The 25280-nt window shown below is 40.4% G+C and overlaps 1 protein-coding gene across 4 annotated transcripts in view; it reads right to left on the bottom strand.

Moving 5' to 3' along the window:
• Positions 1-2204: 2204 nt before the first annotated feature.
• Positions 2205-25280, bottom strand: part of parp4 (poly (ADP-ribose) polymerase family, member 4) — a 130161-nt gene continuing 107085 nt past the window's right edge. For all 4 annotated transcript variants that reach the window (XM_048533178.2, XM_059646658.1, XM_048533179.2 and 1 more), the window contains 6 exons: positions 24406-24543; positions 18845-19800; positions 17574-17772; positions 16677-16779; positions 4466-4598; positions 2205-3344 (listed from right to left, as the gene is read on the bottom strand). In XM_048533178.2, coding sequence (XP_048389135.2) covers positions 3161-3344; positions 4466-4598; positions 16677-16779; positions 17574-17772; positions 18845-19800; positions 24406-24543 — 1713 coding nt within the window. In that variant the 3' untranslated portion in view covers positions 2205-3160. The remainder of the gene's footprint in view (positions 3345-4465; positions 4599-16676; positions 16780-17573; positions 17773-18844; positions 19801-24405; positions 24544-25280) is intronic.

The raw sequence follows: 25280 nt of genomic DNA, 5'->3' as shown, positions 1-25280 counted from the left end.
GAACACAGCAGGCCCAGCAGCATCTCAGGAGCACAAAAGCTGACGTTTCGGGCCTAGACCCTTCATCAGAGGGGGATGGGATGAGGGAACTGGAATAAATAGGGAGAGAGGGGGAGGCGGACCGAAGATGGAGAGTAAAGAAGATAGGTGGAGGGAGTATAGGTGGGGAGGTAGGGAGGGGATAGGTCAGTCCAGGGAAGACGGACAGATCAAGGAGGTGGGATGAGGTTAGCGGGAGGAAGGGATGGGTGAGAGGAAGAACCGGTTAGGGAGGCAGAGACAGGTTGGACTGGTTTTGGGATGCAGTGGGTGCTGGTTTAGGGATGCAGTAGGGGAAGGGGAGATTTTGAAACTGGTGAAGTCCACATTGATACCATTAGGCTGCAGGGTTCCCAAGCGGAATATGAGTTGCGGTTCCTGCAGCCTTCGGGTGGCATCATTGTGGCAGTGCAGGAGGCCCATGATGGACATGTCATCTAAAGAATGGGAGGGGGAGTGGAAATGGTTTGCGACTGGGAGGTGCAGTTGTTTGTTGCGAACTGAGCGGAGGTGTTCTGCAAAGCGGTCTCCAAGCCTCCGCTTGGTTTCCCCAATGTAGAGGAAGCCACACCGGGTACAGTGGATGCAGTATACCACATTGGCAGATGTGCAGGTGAACCTCTGCTTAATGTTGAATGTCATCTTGGGGCCTGGGATAGGGGTGAGGGAGGAGGTGTGGGGGCAAGTGTAGCATTTCCTGCGGTTGCAGGGGAAGGTGCCGGGTGTGGTGGGGTTGGAGGGCAGTGTGGAGCGAACAAGGGAGTCACGGAGAGAGTGGTCGTTTGTTTAGTGGTGGTTGAAAATCAGGCCTCCTGGAATTCTCATGCTTGACTTTATTTTGTTTGTCCACCTAACATGCATTGTCTGACCTAAAATGTCACCTCTTGTTTACGCTGATAAAGCTTTTAGTTCCCTCAGGGCAGTGACTTGAAAGAAACCCAGAGATTTACATATACATATAAATCAATTAAAACTTTCTAAAGGATTAAAGATTTAACAGCGTCTTAGGTTTCTTCAATATATCCTCATCAGTTGTGTGACCCTTTGATTTTTTACTTATAAATTCTGTGTTCTGTGTGCTTCTTTCTCCCTTCACCTGATGAAGGGGCTACGCTCTGAAAGCTTATGTTTTCAAGTAAACCTGTTGAACTATAACCTGGTGTACTGTGATTTCTGACTTCGTCCACCCCAGTCCAACACTGGCACCTCCATATCATGTTTTTATTGAGTTCACAATGGCACCTCTGACCTCAGAAGAGGCGTACGCAGAATTATAAACCTAGGCTTTCCTGATTCATGAAAATGCTACACAAAAGTAGGTAAGAGGGGATAGAAAATTCATTTTTGTTGTCAAGAACTTCAACTTTTCAAATTGACAACGCCATTACGCATCATAGGGGTCGTCAGTCAAATGGAGATAAGGCCACAATCAGATCAGCCATAATCTCACTAAATGGCAGCACAGGCCAGAGGTTAAATATCCTATACTGATTACTGTCTCTTACATTCATGTACTGTTCTTTACTTTCCCTACTCATTCCTGCCTCCACTGGGGGATGAAAATCTGCACTCATTCATCTATTAATAAACACAAAGATCCCACATGCTTTCAACTGCCTTAATGATGTGTCTGTTCCTGCAAATTTAAAATGCCATAATTTCAGTTTACTTGCCACAATTCTTTTTTCCAAGATTGATAAGTTCACAGCTCTCTGCATTTAATTTCACAACTCTTACAATGTCTTCCTGAAATCAGCTACTATCCCCTAATATTTGCTAACAGTTCTAAGACTTATGTCATCTGCAAACTTTCAAATTAAATTTTCTGTAATCAAGTCTATGTCATTAAGAGTTTCAGGAAAACTAGTAGATCCAATACTAAACCCTTGGCGAGAAAAACACATTACATCTCTTTGCTTTTTGATGTGCAACCTGTCCATTATGTGGAACTCCATTTAACAATTTTGTAAGTCCACATACACATTGTAAAACTTCCATCAATCCTCTCTGTTATTTCATTCAACTAGGTCAAGTGTGATTCAATCTGCCTTCAGTAAATCTTAATATTATAATTAACAAGAGTTTCACAATAGATAGCATGATAAGACTTTTCACATCTTTCTAGGAACTATACATTCAGTTAAAACTAATAAAGTGCATACATATCACATGAAAAATGTTATTTTAATAATAGAGAATATAATGTTACATTTCTCACCCAAAAATTAACGATATTACATTTTCAGCTGCATGGATCAGAGTAGATAGAGCTAAAAACAGGTCCATTGGCTAATTTCCCAGTTCCATCCCACATCAGACCCATTTCTGTGGAGGCTGGTTTGAAGAGGAGCAGGGGAGAATGTGTGGGGAAACGGCTCGGTGACACACTTGTTCTGCTATGGAAGTGTTCTCGCTCAACTGGATCTATTTGAGGCCAAAGGAAGCTGACTGGGATTTTACCAATAGTTCCCAGGTTTCCACAGACAGCGGGCACTAGTTTAAGTGACTGGAGACAGTCTTCCAATAGCAGGTCTGGAGACCATCATTTAGCAAAGCCTCTGCTTCTCAACACTGGTGTTGTGGATGCAATAGCCATTTTTCAATTTAGGTTTGAAAAATTTGAGAAGAAGGCACTTCCATCCTGTTGCACCTCCTCTCTTAGCTTCTAGTGCTGCTTGCTATTCCTTTCAAGTAGGTAGATCTCTGGTTTGTCCTTCAGCTTTAACAACTTGCCCAATGGCCTTAACAGGATGGTGAGCCAGTCTTTGGGCCAGTTAAGCGGGTGCTGTGAAATTCACAATGGCTGAGATCCCAGAAATAGTTCTGACCTGTTTCTCAACCCAAGAGAGAAAGTCCAACCCAATGTAAAAGGAAGAATAAAAATATTTCAAACAATAGCACATTTATTTGCACCATTTCTACCACTATAAAGTTTAGAAGTATACTTATCCATGTATGTTTGTAATATCCCAGTACAGATAGTTTTCCATCGTTAGAAACATTTGAATTAATCGAATGCCTTTCTGAATTGGATTTTAATTGCTGAATATAATAATGTCAAGTATATTGAACATTTTCTGCTTCTATTAATATTAAAACATTATTATTATGTTTAATCTGCTCAGTTAAACATCTGCTGAAGTGGTGAACCTTTTTTGAGAGGATCAATCCGTAACAGATGACGAGTAGCTGATTCCCAGTCCCTTCCTAGTTCCAGACGACTACAGATTGCAGGATACTGTCTGTCTGTTTTTCTAGCCCAAGCTATGGCGTTTTTTACATGTTGTATTGCCCAACATGTTGGCCTGTGTAAGACAATGGAAGTTTTTAGGTCATATATGTTTGATAAAATTACTATACAAATCCACCTGCTGTAAAATGATTTCTTAATCGATTAACATACCACATTTGTAATATTCTTCTTGATTGTCAATGCTAATATATAAAATTTGTTAGATGTTCTACTTCATTAACTTGGAAATTGAACATTCTGTGCAATTGAAGGCTCATTGGAGGCTGCACTGATGATGTTCCCAACAGAGTAATGAAACGTCTGTGGTATAACAACGAACCAGCTCGGCGAGCCAACTAATCACAATATCCATAACCTGAGCTACAAATCTACTCCAAAACTACAAGGCATTGCTGTGTAGTTTGAGGACAAATTTTTCAAACGAAATACTATACTGAGGTCATGTCTGTCAACTTAAGCATTATTTGAAGGACAACAGGGGACTTCAACCGGTGTCCCAGCAATTGTGTATTCCTTAACCAGAAGTTCAGTTGTCTGAGCACTGATAGGGAAGTTCAGTACCTAAACTGGTGAATTTCCTATGGTTAACATGAGTGACAACGCTTCAAAAGTACTTAATTGGCAATGATTTGAGAAACCTGGGTTGTGAAAACTGCTACATAAATTTTTTTTTTATTTGAAGATGGAGAAACAAAGCCAAGAACATCTGGTTCTGAGTAGGGTCACCGGAGCCGAAATGTTAACTCTGCTTTTTGTTTCACAGATGCTGCCAGACCTGCTGAGCTTTTCCAACAATTTTGTTTTTGTTCCTGATTTTTAGCATCCACAGTTCTTTCAGTTTTTATAAGAGCATCTTCGGTTTGTTTCAAAAAGTTTGATTTTTAGAAATGGTCTGCATCAATAAAGTGTCCAATACTTTTTAGCTTGATCCTAGAATATTATGTAAATGTATTGTATGATAGCAACAGTTGAATCACTTGTCATACATTTGCAGCAAGACTGAAAACTGCAATCTACGTTCTGCATTCTACACAAGAATACCATAAATGTTACTTTACAGACCTTTACAGCATATTGAAATTATGATTAATTCTCTATCTTTTGTTTTTTAAAATACATTATTTACAATACTATAATTTCCCTTACAGCAATCAATTTATATATCATACAAACCCTGAATCCAATGTCTGGTCCAAACACAGGAGGGATTTGAATTTAATCCCTTCCAACTGTTCAGTGAAACGAATCAACTGTAGGATCATGAGTGTAGCAATCAGCGATACAATCTCTTCAGCTGCTCGGTGACCTTTCAAAGGATAAATATTTTCTAGTTAATGCTTACTTCAAAACCTAGTCTGAAAAGTCACTATTAAAAATCTGATTTTGATGCAACTCTGTCAACATATTAATGTACAGAGAAATTCCACTCAGCAATTTCCACTGACTATTAGCCAATACATATCATTTGATGCAGTGAGAATGAGAAACTACCTTCTTAAAATGAACTACCAAATAATTGCTACCGACACTAAAACAGAAAAGGTAAGCAATTAATTGCTAAGTTTAGATATATAAACTTCTTTAATTATACATGTCTATTGTCTGTCAGAAAACTCTTCTTAATGAATGTACACTATATCATTTCATATAGTAACATAGTAAATGTATCTTGGCACAGATTCTAGAACCCACATGCACTGTACGTTTACGATGATTATATGACATCATGACATGTGACATTCTAAAATAAAGATACTGCCTCTCCTTCTGTCATTTCTCTGTGTAATGAAGTCAGTTAATTGTATGAGTAATGCACAGTAACATCAGTAAGCACAAGAAAACATTGTGAGTAAATCTGTGATATTATAAATTGTAAGTAGTTTGTATTGTAATAAACTTCAGATATCTGACTAAATTGACAATATTTGAGAAGGACCCAACCATCTGTGGGATATATGATGTGGATTAAGATTTGTAGAAATGGCATCATAGTAACAGCATATGGGTACTAGAAGATGGTGACAGCCACCGTACACTGAAAGCTAGTCACTGCAGCTAGTTAGTGCTGCTCTTAAGACGACAGATAACACTGGGATGCAGTCACCATTAAAGTTGTAAATAGCATAGAACCAGATGGGGTAGTATTGATGGAAAGGTTTAGTAATGCAGTCAGGAACCCTTGGTGCTGCAACTGACAGATTTGTCACCTAGTGGACCATAAGAATGCCTGTAGATTGATAATGACTTGTCCATGTGTTTCAACATTGCAAAAGGGATGTCAGACCCATTGTGAACAATTAGGTTATCTTGTGTGGACTGCATCACACCGTGTCAGTTTCCCGAGTTCATCATTACAAATATGGATAAGTCAATGTTATTTGCTTTCACATCAATTTCAATCTTGTTATATAACACATGTTGTCCATTCGTTTTGGGATATATCACTTGGATGGAAGTAAAAGCTTCAGCTTTTCTGCCAGCATCGACATAGTGTGTCAGGTTTACCAAGTACTGTTTGACTAGGGTCTGGAAGCTGTTACAATTTGATTCCCTCTTGGACTTTGCTAACATGTTTCTAAGACATGGATGGAACTTTGGATTCTTCTCTGGTATTATTTCATGGTTGATCTTTCTTCACATGCTGCTGCACAGCATTCTGTGGTACTTGGTGTTCTTCTCGGTAATTGAATTTGCTACAGTTTAAACCCAATGTCTTCTTGTAAAGCATAACTTGCAAATGTCACAAAATGCTCAACACTGTCTTGGGAGATAAGCCACATCTCATGCAAGATTTTTTGCTCCATTGAATCTGATGATAGCTGTAACAGTTGTTCAAGAGTCAATCACTTGCATATGATACTGGCCAGCTACCACTGCTTTGAAATTGCATCCTTGTCTTAGCAGTGTCAATGGTACATGCTTAGGTTTGATAGAAATGCCTTTCATAAGGATTTGATGCGTGTAGAGGCAACGATGAGTTTAATAAGCCTTTATACTAAGCTAGCTTTGGGAAAATCACACTCTGTGCCTTTAAGATGACATTTGTCTATGAATTGGTCCATTGTTTCAACTAACTGTTGGCAGTGTGACATGTACTCAAGCCTCTGAACCCTGAAATTGGTACAAGCTTTACGTTGATTTTCCAAAATCTGAAAAGTTTTGACAGGATCTTTGTGGTCATTGTCAGAAATAACTGAGGATCTAATTCTTATGAATCCTTCAGTGTCCAATGCAAGAAGTTGTTTGCATTATCATGCTCTATCAGCTTTCCGCTGATCTGTAAAGACTGCTGCTCTGTCTGAATAACTGAATTTCTGATAGAATGCCAAAGATGCTCTAATTTATGGTTAGGTACATGCTTTCCATCTTCCTTTTCTGGTTTTATACTCTTTAAAATGTCAGAATCTGAATGGTAGGTATGTTCTGTGTTGTTGGTATTGCTGCTCTTTTTTAAGTTGTGTGTGGTTGCCCCTTTAGGAACGGCAAGTTTTATGTTACGACATGGAGTTTGACAGCTGAACCAAAGCAGCCTTTCTAGCTCTGCCACTAGTGAAAACGCCTTCACCACATCCATCTATCCAGATCTTTTAGTATTCTATAAGTTTCAATAGGATTTCCCCTCATTCTTCTAAAATCCATTGGATACACACCTAGAGTCCTCAACTGCTCCTCATACGCTAAGTCTTCGTTCCCAGAATCATTTTTGTAAACCTCCTCTGGAACTCCTTCAAGCCCAGCACATCCTTCCTTAGATACAGGGCACAAAACTGCTCACAATATTCCAAATGTGGTTGACCAGAGCCTCATGTAGTGTTAGCAGTACATTTTGCTCTTGGATTCTGGCCCTTTTGAAATGAATGCAACTGTCTTCCTAACCGCCAATTGAACATGCATGTTAACCGTAAAAGGATCCTGAACTAGGACTCTCAAATCCCTTTGCGGTTCAGATTTCTGAAGCATTTCCCCATTTATAAAATAGTCTACACTTCTATTTTTCCTACCCAAATATGTAACGTCACACTTCCCTATACTGGATTCCATCTGCCACTTCTTTGCCCACTCTCCTACCCTGTTCAAGTTCTTCTACACGTTCCCCACTTTCTCAACACTATCTGTGCCTCCACCTAGCTTTGTGTCAATTGCAAACTTAGCAACAATGCCCTCAGTTCCTTCGAACAGGTTGTTAATGTATAAGACGAATAGTTATGCTCTCATCACTGATTCCTGAACTCTACTAGTCACAGCCAGCCATTCTGGGAAAGACCCTTTTATCTCCAGTCTTTATCTTCTGCCACTCAGCCCATCTTCTTTCCATGCCAGTACCTTGCCCCTAATACCATGGGCTCTTAGAAACACAGTCATAAAGTCGTAAGTACAGAAACAGACCCTTTGGTCCAACCTGTCCATGCTGAATATAATCCCAAACTAAATTAGTCCCACCTGCCTGCTCCTGGCCCATATCGCTCCCAAACCTTTCCTGTTCATGTACTTATAACCGCCTCCTGTGCAGTCAAAGGTTGCCTGAAAATCTAGTTGATCACATCCACTGGCTCCCTGTTGTCTAACTTGGTCATTTTGCGCTCAAAGAATTCTAACATATTTGTCAGGCATGACTTCTCCTTAACAAAGCAGTGCTGACTAATTCTTATTTTATCATGGACTTGCAAGCAGTCTGCAATATCATCCGATCAATAATGTACTCTAAAATCTTCCCGGTAATCAAGGTCAGGCCAGCTGGTCTATAATTTTTTGTCTTCTGCCCTCCTCTGTTCTTAAACAGAGATGTTACATTCACCAATGTCCAGTCCTCTGGGACTGTCCCTGACAGTGGTGATTTCTGAAAGATCACTACCAACGCCTCTACAAACTCCTCAGCTACCTCCTTCAGAACTCTAGGGTGTAGTCCATCTGGTTCAGGTGATATATCTATCTTCAGCCCTTTTACTTTACCATCATCTTCTCCTTAGTGATGGCCACTACACTGACTTCTGGTAGGCTGCCAGTGTTGTCCACTATGAAAACTGATGCAAAGTACTTATTCAGTTCCTCCACCATTTTTTGACCCTCAGTACTACCACGCCAGCATCATTTTCGAGCAATCCCATATACACTCTTGCCTCTCCCATACATTTTTTATATCTAAAAACATTCTTACAATCTTCTTTTATATTACTAACTAGATTACTCTCATATTTCATCTTCATCCCCTTTATTACTTGTTTTAGTTATCCTTTGCTGGTTTTAAAAGCTTCCCACTAATGCTCAGCACATTGCATCCTTTTTTCTTTGCTGTTATACTGTCGATGACTACCCCTGTCGGCTCAGTTGCCTTGTCCTCCCCATAGTACATTTCTTCTTCCTTGGGATGAATTTCTGCTGTGCCTCCCAAATTAGCCCCAGAAATACCTGCCATTGCTGCTCCATTGTCTTCTCTGCTAGGGTCCCCTTCCAGTCAAGTCTAGCCAGCTACCCCCTCATATTTTTGTAGTTACCTTTACTCAATTTTAATACCATTACATCCGTTCCACCATTTTCATCTCAAACTGCAGGGTGAATGCTCTCATAATATGGTCAATGCCCCCTACAGGTTCCTTCACTCAAAGCTCCCTGATCAGGTCTACCTCACCACTTATCACCAGATCCAGAACTGCCTGTTCCCTCATGAGTTGTACCACAAGCTGCTCCAAAATAACCATCTCGTAGACATTCCACAAATTCCTTTTCTTGAGATCCATTATTAACCTGTATTTTGATGTCATAGTGCCTTTCTTACATGCCTTTACTATCTCCTGATTTATTTTCTTCCCAACATCCTGACTACTGCTAAGAGTCCTTTTTCCTTTACAGTTCCTCAAATCTACTCACAGATTCTATGCCTTCCTATTTTACTTCTAACTATTGAGTGAATTTCTTGCTAACAAGACAACCCTGTCCCCACTGTCTGTTCTTTCAATAGGATGTATATCCTTAGACATTTAGTTCCCAGCCCTGAGCCCCTTATAGCCATGTCCTTGTGATAACCACAACACCGCACCTGCCAAATTCAGTCTGCACTACAAACTCATTTACTTAGTTTCATATTCTGTGCACATTTTAAGTACAACATCCTCAGTCCAGCACTGACTGCCCCCTTCTCATAGATGTCCCTTTATCTGTTCTGCCTGAAGTTAGATTTCTGATTCTTTCAAGGAACATAGAACATAGAACAGTGCAGCACAGTACAGGCCCATCAGCCCACAATGTTGTTCTGAACTTTTACCCTAATCCTCAGGTCTATCTAACCTTGACCCCTATCTTATCATATATCCATACATCCACATGGCTATCCATTGGTTGCTTAAATGTCCCTAATGAGGCCGACTCCACTATTTTCTCTAGAAATGCATTCCATGCCCCGACCACTCTCTGAGTAAAGAACCTACCTCGGACATCTCCCCTATATCTAACCCCACTCACTGTGAACCTCGTAATAGCTATCTCCACCCTAGGAAAAATTATCTGGCTGTCCAATCTATCTACCGCTGATCATTTTGTATACACCTCTATCAAGTCACCCCTCATCCTTTGTTGTTCTAAAGAGAAAAACCTTAGCTCTCTTAACCTTTCCTCATAAGACCTTCCCTCCATTCCAGGCAACATTCTGGTAAATCTCCTCTGCACCTTTTCCAACGCTTCCACATCTTTCCTGTAATGAGGTGACCACATCTGGACACAATACTCCAGATGTGGCTGAACCAGGCTTTTGTAACAGCAGGAGGATAAATTCACAGCTCTTGAACTCAATTCCTCTATTAATGAAAGCTAACACACCATATGCCTTCTTAGCAACTCTATCCACCTGGGTGGCAGCTTTCAGGGAACTGTGAACATGAACGCCAAGATCCCTCTGCTCCTCCACACTGCCAAGAATCTGTTAACTCTGTATTCTGCTTTCAAGTTTGTCCTTCCAAAATGAATCACCTCACACTTTTCAGGGTTAAAATCCATATGCCACTTCTCAGCCCAGCTCTGCATCCTATCAATGTCCCTTTGTAACCTTGAACAGCCCTCCGCACTATCCACAACTCAACCCACCTTTGTATCGTCCGCGAACTTACTAATCCAACCTTCCACTCCTACATACAAATCATTTACAGAAATCACAAATAGAAGACGACCCAGAACAGATCCTTGTGGTACACCACTCATACCTGAGCACCATGTTGAATATTTTCCATCCACTACCACCCCTTGTCTTCTAAGGGTCAGCCAATTCTGAATCCAATAATCCACATTTCCCCCATCCCATGCCTCCTTATCTTCTCCACGAGCCTACCATGCGGAACCTTATCAAAAACCTTAATTAAATCCATGTATACCACATCCACTGCTCTACCTCCATCCACATATTTGGTCACCTCTACAAAGAATTCAATAAGGTTTGTGAGGCATGATCTACCCGTCACAAATCCATGCTAACTATCATGAATCAAACTGTACTTTTCCAAGTTATCATAAATCCTATCTCTTAGAGCCCTTTCCAATAACTTGCCCACCACTGATGTAAGACTAACTGGCCTGTAATTTCCGGGGTTATCCTTATTCCATTTCTTGAACAAGGGAATGACGTTTGCCTCTCTCCAATCATCCGGCACTATACCCGTGGATAGTGAGGACGAAAAGATCATCGCCAAAGGCCCTGCGATGTCTTCCCTTGCTTCCCATAGAATCCTTGGATAAATCCCATCAGGCCTGGGGGACTTATCTACCTTCAACTTCCTCAAAATTCCTAGGACATCTTCCTTACTAACATCGACCTCCTCTAGCCTACCAGCCTGTTTCACACTGTCCTCTTCGACAACAAGGACCTTCTCAGTTGTGAATACCAAAGAAAAATATACATTAAGGGCCTCTCCTATCTCTTTAGGCTCCTTGCACAAATTCCCTTTACATTCATTGATTGGCCCTACCTTTTCTCCGGTCATTCGCTTATTCCTCACGTACATGTAAAAAGCCTTGGAGATTTCCTTGATCCTATCTGCCAAGGTTTCCCATGCACCCTGATAGCTCTCCTAAGCCCTTTCTTCAGCCCCTTCCTGGCTAACTTGAATCCCTTTACAGCCTTTTCTGTTCTTTTTTCCTAAACCTTACATAAGCATCCTTCTTCCTCTTAACCAGTCGTTCGACCTCTCTTGACAACCAAGGCTCCCTCACTCGACCGCTTCTTCCCTGCTTGGTAGGGATGAATGTATCGAGCACATGTAGTATGCATTCCTTAAACAATCTCCACATTTCAACACAGCCCTTTCCTGACAGCATCTGTTCCCATTTTATGTTACCCAGTTTTTGCCTAACAGAATTGTAGTTACCCTTCCCCCAATTATAAACCATACTCTGCTGTATGTACCTGTCCTTTTCCAAGACTATTGTAAAAGTAACAGGGTTATGATCGCTACCGCCAAAATGCTGTCCTACCAACAGGTCTAACGCTTGGCCCAGTTCATTGCCAAGCACCAAATCCAAAGTGGCTTCTCCTTGTGTTGGTCTATCTACATACTGTGTCAGGAATCCTTCCTGAACACACTGGGCAAAATCCGCTCCATCTAAGCTCTTACAACTAAAATGTTTCCAACCAATATTTGGAAAATTGAAGTCCATACTCTCTGTCCTATTACTTGTTCTGGAAATTTTAATAACTTCTGCAGAGCCCTCTCCCCTTTAACTTTTCCCATAATTTCCTTTGTAACTGAATCCACCCAACCTTCCCCCAACCCTTCCGTGCCAATGTTTAGTTAAAAACCCTATCCTTGGCCCTTGTTATGCAATTCACCAGGACTCTGGTCCCAGCATGATTCAAGTGGTGCCTGTCCCATTAGAACAATTCCTTCCTTCCCCAATACTGGTGCCAATGTCCGGTGAATTTGAACACATTTCTCCCACAATAATTTCTGAGCCATATGTTTACCTGTATAATCTTGTTGACCCTGTGCTAATTTGCTTGTGGCTTAGGTGGCAATCCAGAGATTATACCTTTACGATTCTGCTTTTTAATTTAACCCCTACCTGCTTATATTCCCTCAGAAGAACATCTTTCCTCTTTCTATCTGTGTTGTTGGTACCTATGTGTTCTATGACCACTGGATCTTTCCCCTCCCACTCAAAGTTCCTCTGCAACCCAGATGAGATATCCTGAACCTGGGCACTAGGCAGGGAACAAAGCCTTTGGGACTCTCAATCCTGGCCACAGAGAACAGTATCTATACTATCCCCAATTACGACTGCATTTCTCTTTTCTACCCTCTTGACTGGCTCCCTGTACCATGGTGCTATGGTCAGTTTGCTCATCCTCCCTTTAGCCCCTGCTGTCATCCACACAGAGAACAAGAATCTCAAAACTGTTAGACAAGCTCAAGGGCTTCCAACTCCTTGATCCCTGTTAACGTTAATTAATGTCTATGCTTTAAACCCAAAACATTTGTTTTCAGCCCTAAGTCACACAAAGGTCAGACAGTGAAATAAACACAGTTCAAGGATAAATAAAAGAAAATAAGAAAACTGTCCACACTACTTAAATGATGTGATGTTTCACAGGCATAAATGTGGAGTCTTTGGTTGCTTTTCTGAAACACTGATCAGGGTCACATTCTCAGTTAACTTAGCATGGTTAATAATGCTTCTCACTCATTATTATGTTCCTTGGGCTTCTGAAAACTGGTGTAGGAGATTCTGCAGAGAGCTTTCAAAACTTCATGCTGTGTTATCAACAGCCAAGCTCATCTCTAGGATACCTAGGCAGTACAACTACCTGACATGCAACTGACCATTCTTGGTCTGTGTGTGTATGATAGCTTCTCCACTTCCTCGTCAGCACTCCGTTCTTAATAGCACTCAAACGCTTTCAGCCTCTACCTCAGTATAAGCTGACAGCCAAATTATTTAATTCAGGATCTGCTTTTGGTGCTGTAATTAAGGGTGTCATAACAAACACCACCTGGATTATCTTCACCCTTCAGTAAAGTTTCAGTTATCCTTCCCCTTTTTTGTGGTGTCACAGCAGACCTTATTGATGGATTTTGTTTAACCATTTCCCTGATTACCAGAAAAGATATCAGGAACCTGTTCCAATAATTGTTTTGCTTCTTTTCCCTCCTTTGGGCAATCTTTATTTATTAGTGAAGCTACTACCTTAGCCCTGTCAAATGATTACTCAGAAGTAAACTTACTCTCTCAGCAGGTAATTCTTTCACTACTGCCCAATTACTTCTTCTGATAACAGAACACATTCTCGTTGTACTTTACATAATGGAACTGGAATATATATCTGGCATTCAACTTCCATCAAAATACATTCACATCTGTTCTTAACTGTCAGGAAGCTGATTGATTTGCGGAGTGCAGTGGAGGCCGGGGCATTTAATGTCTTCAAGGCAGAGATTGATAAATTCTTGAGCCCACAAGGAATCAAGGGCTATGGGGAGAGTGCAGGGAAGTGGAGTTGAAATGCCCATCAGCCATGATTAAATGGCGGAGTGGACTCGATGGGCCGAAAGGCCTTACTTCCACTCCTATGTCTTATGGTCTTATATTCTCCACCAATCCAACTTATTAATATCTTAGCTCAAATCAAACTTTATGGAGGCAAAAATAAATTATTTCTCCAGGAAAGGTGATTGTGTAGCACCTGTAATTCTCAGTATGGTTATAGGCTTAGCTATCTCGTCAGAAGAAAAGGGAGTCACCATTCCTTTTCACAGAAATTCTGCATACCTCTCATCTACCTTATAACTCTTCTACTAATGACAGAATTTACAGCTGGCCTTTTGTTACAGTTAGAGTTACAACTGGGCCCATGGTATTATCTTTTTGTGTTCCCATCTCAGAATTATTTTCACTAACTTCTGTAAGTTCCATCGGTCTATCTCGCAACTTCCAATATGCCAAATGCACATGGCCCAGTCCATAAAAAGAAACATTTAAGCTTCTGAACCTCACCTCCACCCTCTGCAATTTGCCCCTTTAAGAATGGCAAGTTTGGAGTAGAAGGTTTTTGACGATTACTTCCATTTACACCAAAAATGGAGTGATGGCATCAGGCAGGTTTTTTTTTATATTTTTGTGTCAATTAAAAATCAAAATGGCTCAGTAGAAATCTAGACTGAGGTAAATATATTTATTATAGAAAACCTTTTATCAGTGTTTTTACACTGTACTTTCTTCTAGGAGCACTGAGGAGCTGTGTTTCCACAACCATTTCAAAGTCAACGGATATAGCCTCTATTCAGGAGTTCCCAGCCCAGTAGATCAAGGGCTGCTTTCGATAACAGTCCAGGGGCTTGGACACGGTCTGTCAGTTGCTTGGGGTGGTCAGAATCAGGATCTCTAAACATAAGGGGCGAGGAGTTGGGTAGACCACCACACACCTTAACTCCTCTTGCCTCACCGAGGTTTGTTTTTCTCCTAGAATGTGAGAGGGTGAGATGAAAGTGGGTGGCCCAACATTCCACTTGTCTTCTTAATCACTTGTTGTATTTGCATACTAACTTTATGGACGAGTACACCAGATCCCACTGCACCAATGAGTTCTGCAATCTTTCCATGGAATAGTGTATTTTTTTTTACTCTTTCTGCCAAAGCAGACAAGTTCACATGATCCACATTACATGTACATATCTGCCGATTTTGCCACTCACTTAACCGTGTTTCCTCAATAAAAGTTGCCATAGTCCTACTGTACCATAGACCTGCTATCTCATTAGATAGAGACAACTTGTGGTGGCTTAACCCAACAGTCACCCTGCCTCAAGCAAGGGGAGTGGTTGAGAAGGACAGTCCTTTATGGTAATCTCAGCCACTGCGGGAATTGAACAAACACTGTTGTCAGACTGGATGAACACAGCAGGCCAAGCAGCATCTCAGGAGCACAAAAGCTGACGTTTCGGGCCTAGACCCGTCATCAGAGACGGGGATGGGGAGAGGGAACTGGAATAAATAGGGAGAGAGGGGGAGGCGGACCGAAGATGGAGAGTAAAGAAGATAGGTGGAGAGAGTATAGGTGGGGAGGTAGGGAGGGGATAGGTCAGTCCAGGGAAGACGGACAGGTCAAGGAGGTGGGATGAGGTTAGTAGGTAGATGGGGGTGCGGCTTGGGGTGGGAGGAAGGGATGGGTGAGAGGAAGAACCAGTTAGCGAGGCAGAGATGGGTTGGATTGGTTTTGGGATGCAGTGGGTGGGGGGAAGAGCTGGGCTGGTTGTGTGGTGCAGTGGGGGGAGGGGACGAACTGGGCTGGTTTAGGGATGCAGTAGGGGAAGGGGAGAGTTTGAAACTGGTGAAGTCCAATAATGGTATCAATGTGGACTTCACCAGTTTCAAAATCTCCCCTTCCCCTACTGCATCCCTAAACCAGCCCAGTTCGTCCCCTCCCCCCACTGCACCACACAACCAGCCCAGCTCTTCTCCCCCACCCACTGCATCCCAAAACCAGTCCAACCCGTCTCTGCCTCCCTAACCGGTTCTTCCTCTCACCCATCCTTTCCTCCCACCCCAAGCCGCACCCCCATCTACCTACTAACCTCATCCCACCTCCTTGACCTGTCCATCTTCCCTGGACTGACCTATCCCCTCCCTACCTCCCCACCTATACTCTCTCCACCTATCTTCTTTACTCTCCATCTTCGGTCCGCCTCCCCCTCTCTCCCTATTTATTCCAGTTCCCTCTCACCATCCCCCTCTCTGATGAAGGGTCTAGGCCTGAAACGTCAGCTTTTGTGCTCCTGAGATGCTGCTTGGCCTGCTGTGTTCATCCAGCCTCACATTTTATTATCTTGGAATTCTCCAGCATCTGCAGTTCCCATTATCTCTAACACTGTTGTCAGCATGTCTCTACATTGCAAACTAGGCATCCATCCAACTGAGCTGATCAACATCCTAACTCTGTTTATATCCTCTTGTGTAATCTCTACATCCTCTTTATTACTTACTTACCTATCTACCTTGGTGCCATCAGCAACCCTACACTTAAATCCCTCATGCAAATCATTTAAATAACTGAGGAATAGGACTGAACCCTGCGGGTCTCTAATGGTGACAGCCTACCAACACAAGAAAGGCACACATATCTCTACTCTCTGCTTCCTGTTCATAAGAGAGCAAGGCCAGAAATGAAACAGAAGCATACGAATGATTATCAGGTTCATTGTACTCTTCATGATTTCATAATATGATCTCTCACTTCCAACCAGCCCCATTCAGTCAAACATTTCGATGTTCCCCACTTCCAGCATCCTCAACGTGGAGATTCTGCTTAATAATTTACATTCTGATTCAAATTTTGTTAGCAATAATTACTGCTGCTTCCAATAATTCACTTGCAGAATAATGCTCTAATGGAGACTAAAATATTGATTACCTAGAGAATTAATGCCTCTGTCTATAAGAAAAACATCTGTTAGATATTCCAAATTAATTTCGAACAAGACTCCAAGGTCAGATGTAAATTTCCAGTAGCCACTCTGCAAAAATATAGAAAAATATTATGATCAAAACCAAGAAACAATGAATATAACAATAAAAGCAAAATAGAAGGAATTTAGGAAATCTGACATAAAAATAAAATGCTAGAAAATCTCAGCAGAACTGATAGCATATGTGGAAAAAAACAGATAATAACTTGAGTTCAATATGACATTTCTTCCGAACTGAACAGAAGTGGAAATGTAATGGGTTTCGTGCTGAAGAGAAAGAGGAAAGGGTGATAAAAAGCCAAAGAAAAAAGGATCTTGCATAAATTAAGAGGTGAGGAGCATTAAAGAGAGAAGATGTCATGGAACAAAAGGCAAATATTCTGTCAATGGCTGTAGTAAAGAATCAAAACATTTATTCAGTACTGGCACTTGCTAAGGGAATGTTGGTAAAATTAGGAGACAAACACCATAAAAATTGCTGTTTCTTGCAACATTAAAAAATCAGTTTTTATTCGTACACAACTCTGAGCCAGTTGCTGCAGGAAATTGTATACACAATTCTAGCCAGTTGATGAAGTCATTCTGATGAGCAGTCATGTAATCCTGTGCAAGTCATCAAAAAAGCTGTTTAATTATGTGCATAACAGACTTGCAACTGAGTTTCTTTGGTCTTTTATGTTGGGTATTTACTTTAAGCCCATAGTATCCTTTCTTTGGCACAAACATGCAGAAAATTTTACGCTAACACCCTAACACAGCAAGACAGACAGATCACATACATGAGGGACTCAGGGAGGGAAGCAGTTCACCAAATGTTTCAGAAAATATTTTAAAAGAATTACCTTATTTTGCCATGTGAAGAGCTGCACCCAAGGTATTTTACAATTTCTGCTTCTTAGTACCTTCTCTGTATCTTCCTTTTCTCTCTGAAGACTGCCAAACACCAAATGTTTCTTGGAACCTCCATGCGTGACTTCGTTTAATTTTAAGTTCTTTATTTTTAATACTTCTGCTGAGCCTTTCTTCAGTTTATGAACACTGCTGCAACGCATTTTTAAAGGGTAAATCAATTTTTGTTCAGTTACAATATTAAATTTTATTAAAAATAAAAACTGAAGAGGAGTCATTTCGGAATCAAGACATTAACTTTTTTTCTCTCCACTGATGCTACCAGGCCTGTTGAGTTTCTGCAGCACTTTGTTTTTATTTCAACAATTTTTTTTGGCTGACATTAGCTGAAGTACCTTTCTACTGATCAAAAAAAACTTTGCTGTTCTTCCATAGCCACTAGTAAAAATAACATTCTCAAATAAAAAAGTTGCTTTCTCACATTCAAAATAATGTCTCTCTGCATTTGCGTTAACCACTCAGTAGAACTCTCATGCTTCTAGTTCTTACTAATTTTTTACCCTTCCTGAAGGTGTGGACTTGACCATGGGTTACTGTTGTAAGGCTCTTCAGTAACTTGTCTAAATGCATGCATGCATCAACTAGTCATTATCAACAGGCTTTACAAAAGCAGGGAACCCCAACATCCACACTAATTTTCTAGCAGAGGTCTGAATAGTAATTGGGAGTTGGTATCTTGACTTTTCACTGTCTTAGTCTTCAATACAGTATAGCTAATTGCAGTCTAGTCTTTGTTCATGGCTCATTGAGAGCAGTTAACTCACCAAAAACAAGAAATGGAACTGTTTCTAGTCACTGTAGCTAAGCTAGACATCACTTTTACAAGCAGATCCATTGGGGAAATGGAACCAATAAGGTCACCACCATGAATATTAGGCATATTGAAAAGATCTTTCTAAGTTTGGTCTTTGTTACTATGATCTTCTCTCTATTCCCTGATATTGATCAACTGTGGAAGATTCTTTGCAAAATGTTGCATATATAAACTTTTTATAATGTTCAACTATATTGCATGTCAGCATGAGAATGTGCTCCGGACAGTGTGCTTGTAATTTGTTGACAAGGCAGTCACATAATGCATTGTATCAGGATTTATCACATTTATCAAAAAAAATCGATTAATTTTTGTTTAATGTTACTAAACATAGGATATAATGCATCCATTCAAAGATCGAGAAAATCTCTTAATATGAATTATTTTTACCTGACTCGTTGAGGATCATTGAAAGCTGTTTTAAATTTTTTCACTTTTTTAAAATTCGAAGATGTCTTAGTGGTGAGTGAATCTGTGGTAGTCAGGCTTGTGTCCATGGATGGAGATTGTGGTATTTTTTGATTAACCTTGTCTTGATCCTGGGAAGTATTTGAAACAGCAAAGCCAAAACCTTCTGAACTTACAGCTGGTGGAATTTGCAGCCTTGAGCTAAAACTTAATGATTTGCTATTTGCAACAGCTGAAGCCACGGAACGACGAGAACGTGAAGCTTGTGAATGAAGAAAAGATGACAGAGATCTTGAAGAACACCATGAATGTTCAACAGAGCTGGCAGAATATTCAGTATGACCTTCAGCCATTGAGCAAGGTGATTTATACACATGTGAACATATATCGGAAGGCACTGCTGCTGCTGAAAAACCTGGAGCTCCAAGAGAAAGAGATGCATCCTCTGAAGAAACTAAACCAAAAAGTGATTGATTTGGCTCAGGAAAATTTACAAACAATGATTCACCAAAAGGTTTCCTTTTAATATAAGAAGCACCAGTTGCTGAAAATCCTAAATTAAAATGTGCCGTATTTCCAATATTGTGAAAAATTGGACTACTTTCAAGACAAACGTCCATTTCATCGAATGAACAACTTAACTCATCATCTGAACAAGAATATTTTGAAGACTGAACATCGGGTTTTTCTTTAGTAGCCATTTTCACTGACTTACTAATTACATCATGTTGAGGTGCGTATAATGGACTGGCAATTGAATCTACCAGACAGCTACCAACAGGCTCTTCAGAAGGAGTAGGTGATGCACTTGTGCCCAAGAAGTATTCCATTTGAGCTAAAGAATTACTTTGTTTTGCATAATAGCAAGTTTCAGCAAAGTCTCGATCACATTTTTTTAGAAAGCTTTTCTTGGAAACTTTCAATTCTTGCAACAGTTCCTATAAGTTAAACATAAGGCGCATTAAGTACTGAAACAAACTGGTATCAACATCATCAAACAAAACTAGTCGATGGTACACGGTGTAGCACATTATGAAATAACAAGCTATGTCAAATAGTGATTGAACACAGGTCTATATTATAGGGTCATCACCTTCTATGTGCCAGCCTTAAAGTGCTTTCTTCTCCTGGTCCAAATGAAAAGACTTGAAAAGGTTTCTAAAAATTGATTTTGCCCGTGTTGTGTCCAGCTTGATCCAACATGTCATTGGCATCAAATTATTCTTAGTGCCAATGCTTGCTGGTGATGGGCAAACCTTTGTTCCAATAAAACCAGGAGACATAGCGGCATTCATCATTGCGAGACATTCCAAAATAGGAGGCAGAGATCGTGGTATGGGGGCACAAGGGTGCGTTGGGGGCAATGCAGAAATGGAACAGTTAGTGCCAGGCTGTCATGTTTTATTCACCCTCATCTAAAACTATCAGCTGGGTATGCAGGGTTAAAATCAGGAGTTAAATATTTTAGATAACGAATTGTCAGCCGCAATTGGTCGTAATTTTCAAAAAAGGGAAGCAGCAAATTATCAGAAGTAAAAGATAAAGCAAAACTTTATGGACCGAAATAATTAGGTATTAAACTATTTTATTTATTTAAAAATCTAAACTATTTATGCAGCACAATTTACAAAAGGTCAAATGTCAATATCAGACAAAATAATATTGTTTGCATTTGCTGCAATTTATGCTAGGAACATAGGAGCAAGCACAGGTCATTTGGGCCCTTGAAACTATTCTGCCACATAAGATCATGGTTGATCAGATAACTCAACAGCATATTCTCATGCTATTCACACATTTCTTCAAGTCATTAGTAACTAGGAATCTATCAATTTCTATCTTGGACTTACTTAAGAACTGAATTTCCACTGCCCCCTGCAGTAGAAAATTCCAAAGATTCACCAATCATGAGTGAAGAAGTGCTTTGGATTTCATTCTGAGATTCAGAAATATCTTTTCTATTTTTCCTCTATCTCTTTAAGAATTTTGTAGGCACCTATGAGATTGGAATTCAAAGGAATGATAGGCAACAATTACAGACCCAGACTTCTCAATCTCTTCTGACAGGTTAGTTCTATCATCCCAGGAATCAGTTTGGTGATATGCTGTTGTACTCCCTCTATGGCAAGTATATCCACCCCTAGGTGAGGGGACCAAACCTGCACTCAATACTTTAAGTCAGCCATGATTTTACTGAATGGCAGGCCAGGCCTAAGGGGCTGAATGGCCTACTCCTATTCCTATGATGCTATGTAATTGAAGTGATACTTCTCTGATCCCTTACAGTTGGCTCTGATATAACACATGTTCTGGCAATGCGAATTGGCTATCACGTGACTCTTGAATAGGGGAACATTATTTCTAAAATACGAAGCTTGTGTTGAATTAAACGCGATTTCATCGGTGTGCAGAGTACACATTGACATCACATGATCATTTTGCAAGCTTTGTACTGAGCATGTGCAATGTCAGTGCCGAATGAGCCTCCATGCCAGCATCACGTGATCATTTTGTTGACTTTGTCGTGATGCACTGTGAGAGGTACAGTACTCTGCGGTTTTTGTGTTTCTTTGCACATATTGCCATGTTAGCCACAAAAATGTGAGGACGAAGTAACAAGAATGTTAGCAAGAAGTATACTGATGATAAAATTGCAGGTGCTGAATGTTAAAGAAACACTATAACACTGGAAGAGAAGCTAGATGTAAAGTTTTGAGCATTATGAGAGAACATCTGATATAGTTTGCGTAACAGGAATAAAGAAGTCTACCTTACACACCATTAGAGACAATGAAGAAAAGATTAAAGAAAGCTGTACTGAAGGAACAAGTCTGAGTGCTAGCAAATCTGAGGGGTTACAGACAAAAGGGCAAACCAGCAAAAACTGGATGTCTTTTTTAAGCCAACCCCCAAGCATCAGTCAAAAGACAATTAACCACAGCCATCCAATTCTCTTCACCTGAACCCTGCGACCACAAATGCACCTGAAGGTGGTAATGATGATGATGATGACTATGATGATGGCGACAACCCTCAGCCTTTGAATCCTCTTGTAACAAAGTCCAACATATCATTTGCATTCTGAATGGTTCACCACAGCAGCATGCTAACTTTTGGGGATTTATGAACAAGGACACCTAGGTCTTTTTGAATATCAAAATAATCTAATGTTTGACCATTTAGAAATACTCTGCACCTTTGTTCCATCTACTAAAGTGGATAATCTCACACTTATCCGCATTATGTTTAATTTGCCAATTTCTTACCACTCTCTCAGTTTGTCTAAATCCCCTAAAAGCGTCTTTTCATTCAGCTCACAACTCACATTTCCACCAATTCTGTATTATCTGCTAACTTGGAATAATTACAATTGGCGTCCAGATCCGAATCATTAATATTGATCGTGAACAGCTGGAGGGCAAATTCTGACTCTTTCGGTACCCCACTGGGTGCCGATCTGGCAATCTGAGAATGACCCTTTTATTCCTACGCACTTTTTTTCTGTCAACTAATCAACTTCTCAAACATTGCTAGTATATTATCCCAATACAAAGTGCTCTAATTTAATTAATAACTTGCTGTGTAGCATTTTATCAAAAGCCTCCTCAAAACCCAAATACACCACATCCACTGGTTCCTTCTTATTGACTCTATCAGTAACATCATCAAAAACCTTGATCAAGTTTGTCAAATATTATTCCCCTTTCATAAATCTAGATTGATTTTATCCAATTAGGCAACTGTTTTCTAAATATTCAGTGAACACATCCTTTATGGTAGATTATAGTATTTTTCATACGACTGATGTGAGGCTAACAGGTCCTTAGTTCCCTGATTTCTCTCTCAATCCTTCCAAAAGCAGTGGGTTACAATGGCAATCTTCAAATCACTGAATTCCCCCATGATCAGCAGCCTAGAGGTAAGCAGTAACCAAAAACCAAACTGGGTCAGCATATAAATACTGTAGCTATAACAGCAGGTCAGAGGCTTGGAATTCTGCAGTGAAGAAATCCTTTCTAACTCAAAACTCTGTTATCATCTACAAGGCACAAGTCAGGAATGTGATAGAATACTCTCCAATTGTCTGGATAAGTGTAACGCCAACAATTCTCAAGAAGCTTGATACCATCCAGGATAAAGCAATCTACTTAATGGGCATCGCATGCACCACCTGAAACACTGTAGCGAGTCTGTGCTCCAATGTGTTTGAACATCCTGCCAAAAGTGGTAAGTACAGCTGCTGAGTGACATTTCTATGCGGTGAAAAAGTAAGTTTCCAAATGCCATTGACATTTGGGGCAGCATAATGGCTCAATGGTTAGCACTGCTGCCTCACAGCTGCAAGGATTTGAGTACAATACCAGCCTCGGGCAACTGTGTGTGGACTTTGCACGTTCTCCCCGTGTCTGCATGGGTTTCTGCCAGGTGCTCAGGTTTCTTCCCATAGTCCAAAGAGATGCAGGTTATGTTAAATTATCTATAGTGTCCAGGGAAATGCAAGGAACAGGGATAGATAAGGGAGGTGAATCTGGGTGGGATGTTCTCCAGAGAGTGGGTGTGGACTTATTGGGCCTACTGACCTGTTTCCACACTGTAGGGATTCTACGGACTTGTCGCCTGCACCATGGACACACAGTAGTAGCAGTGTGTGCCAGCTACATGACCTGCTGCAGCAACGTACTAAGGCACCTCCATCAGCACATACTGCCTACCTAGAAGGACAAGGTCAGAAGGTTCATGGCAGCACCAACCTCAACAAGTTCCCTTCCATTCGCGTACTATCTGACTCTGTACTTTATCACTGTTCATTCATTGTCATTGTAACTCCCTTCATAAAAGCACTGTGGGCATATTTTACTCATATTTACTCCAGATCACCTTCTCAAGTGGAAATAGTGGCAGGCAATAAACCTGGCCTGGCCAGTGATATTTACACTCTGTGAATTAATTATAAAAACTAGGAGGTAGCTGCTTTAACATTGATGATATTTAGGAAAAATCTGTTCAGAAGATGCCAGCATGCATACAGCATGACAGACATTACTCCCTGCCTAGAGCTTGGACTGTACATCCATTTATATTTATTTCGAAACTTCAAGCCATAGCAATTTGTGGTACAAAATAGACACGTTGGATAATTTGTCTGTTATATGCACATTGTCTCATATTTGATTACATTAATTGTAAAAGAGCTGGTTATTGAGCACTGTTTTTAATGCGCGAATGATCCTATACCACTCGTTTTGTAGCACACTCTTTAGAAATGTATACTCCCAAATGCCTTTCATTTTAAACTTTTAAACTAAACTAAAACTTTTTATTTCATAGGATATAACTGAAAAGACACTGAAAAGAGCATAATCAATGCATAAGACAGTCAGATACACAATTACTGATTTTGAAGTGTGATGTAGGCCATCCAGAAGACAGTAATGGCAGACACTGAACCCACCAAACTGGATAAAGTTACGTAGTCTCCTGCAATTTCTCAGTCATTCCATTACTGTGCCACTCAAACATCGATTTGCACTCTTTACACTCACTGTCTGTGAAGCTCCCATTATGAATTCCTGATGTTTGAACTGTTGCTCCCAGACCATATATGGCAGAATATCCACACTTTCTTTTGCAGCAAGTTCCTGAACAGAGGGGCCAAGAAGTAAGTCTTCTTCTTGTTCATACTAGAAAAATGAAAACAAGAATGGGTTGACATTAAAGATAATGGGAACTGCAGATGCTGGAGAATCCAAGATAATAAAATGTGAGGCTGGATGAACACAACAGGCCAAGCAGCATCTCAGGAGCACAAAAGCTGACGTTTCGGGCCTAGACCCTTCATCAGAGGGTCTAGGCCTGAAACGTCAGCTTTTGTGCTCCTGAGATGCTGCTTGGCCTGTTGTGTTCATCCAGCCTCACATTTTATTATCTTGGGTTGACATTAAGTTTAAATTGTTGTTGTAATGTGAATGATGTCTTGAATTGAAGTTTACTTACTCTACAATTTTGAACATTTGTTTCTCCTTTCGTTTTGTTTTAGATGCCAAGCATAATAATCATATCCAACTCTCAGTAACACCTTTCGAATGCTTAGTTATAGCAAATATGGTGATCCTTTATGCTGCTTTATTTTGTGTTTATAAATATATGTAATAGATGTTCAAAGCTCAAAAAACATCATATGGAAGCAGCAGACTATTCAGCATTGGATTTCCACAGTTCTACATTTTCAATCAGAAGAAACTATTTAAACTATTTCTGTATAAGCTCGTGGTCATATGATGTTCTGATGCTATGTGTAATTAGTGCTTTGTAGTATGAAACCTTGGTTTAACCTCTGACAAAAATGAAGTAGCACGCAGGGTAACTATGGATCAGAGAAGTTACTCAACTCAACTCTGTGGATCTACTCAGAGGCATC

The sequence above is a fragment of the Stegostoma tigrinum genome, chromosome 6 (assembly GCF_030684315.1).
Source record: "Stegostoma tigrinum isolate sSteTig4 chromosome 6, sSteTig4.hap1, whole genome shotgun sequence".
In the NCBI taxonomy this organism is placed as follows: domain Eukaryota; kingdom Metazoa; phylum Chordata; class Chondrichthyes; order Orectolobiformes; family Stegostomatidae; genus Stegostoma; species Stegostoma tigrinum.
The sequence above is the reverse complement of the archived record's forward strand: the minus strand, read 5'-3'. Positions and strand labels throughout refer to the sequence as shown.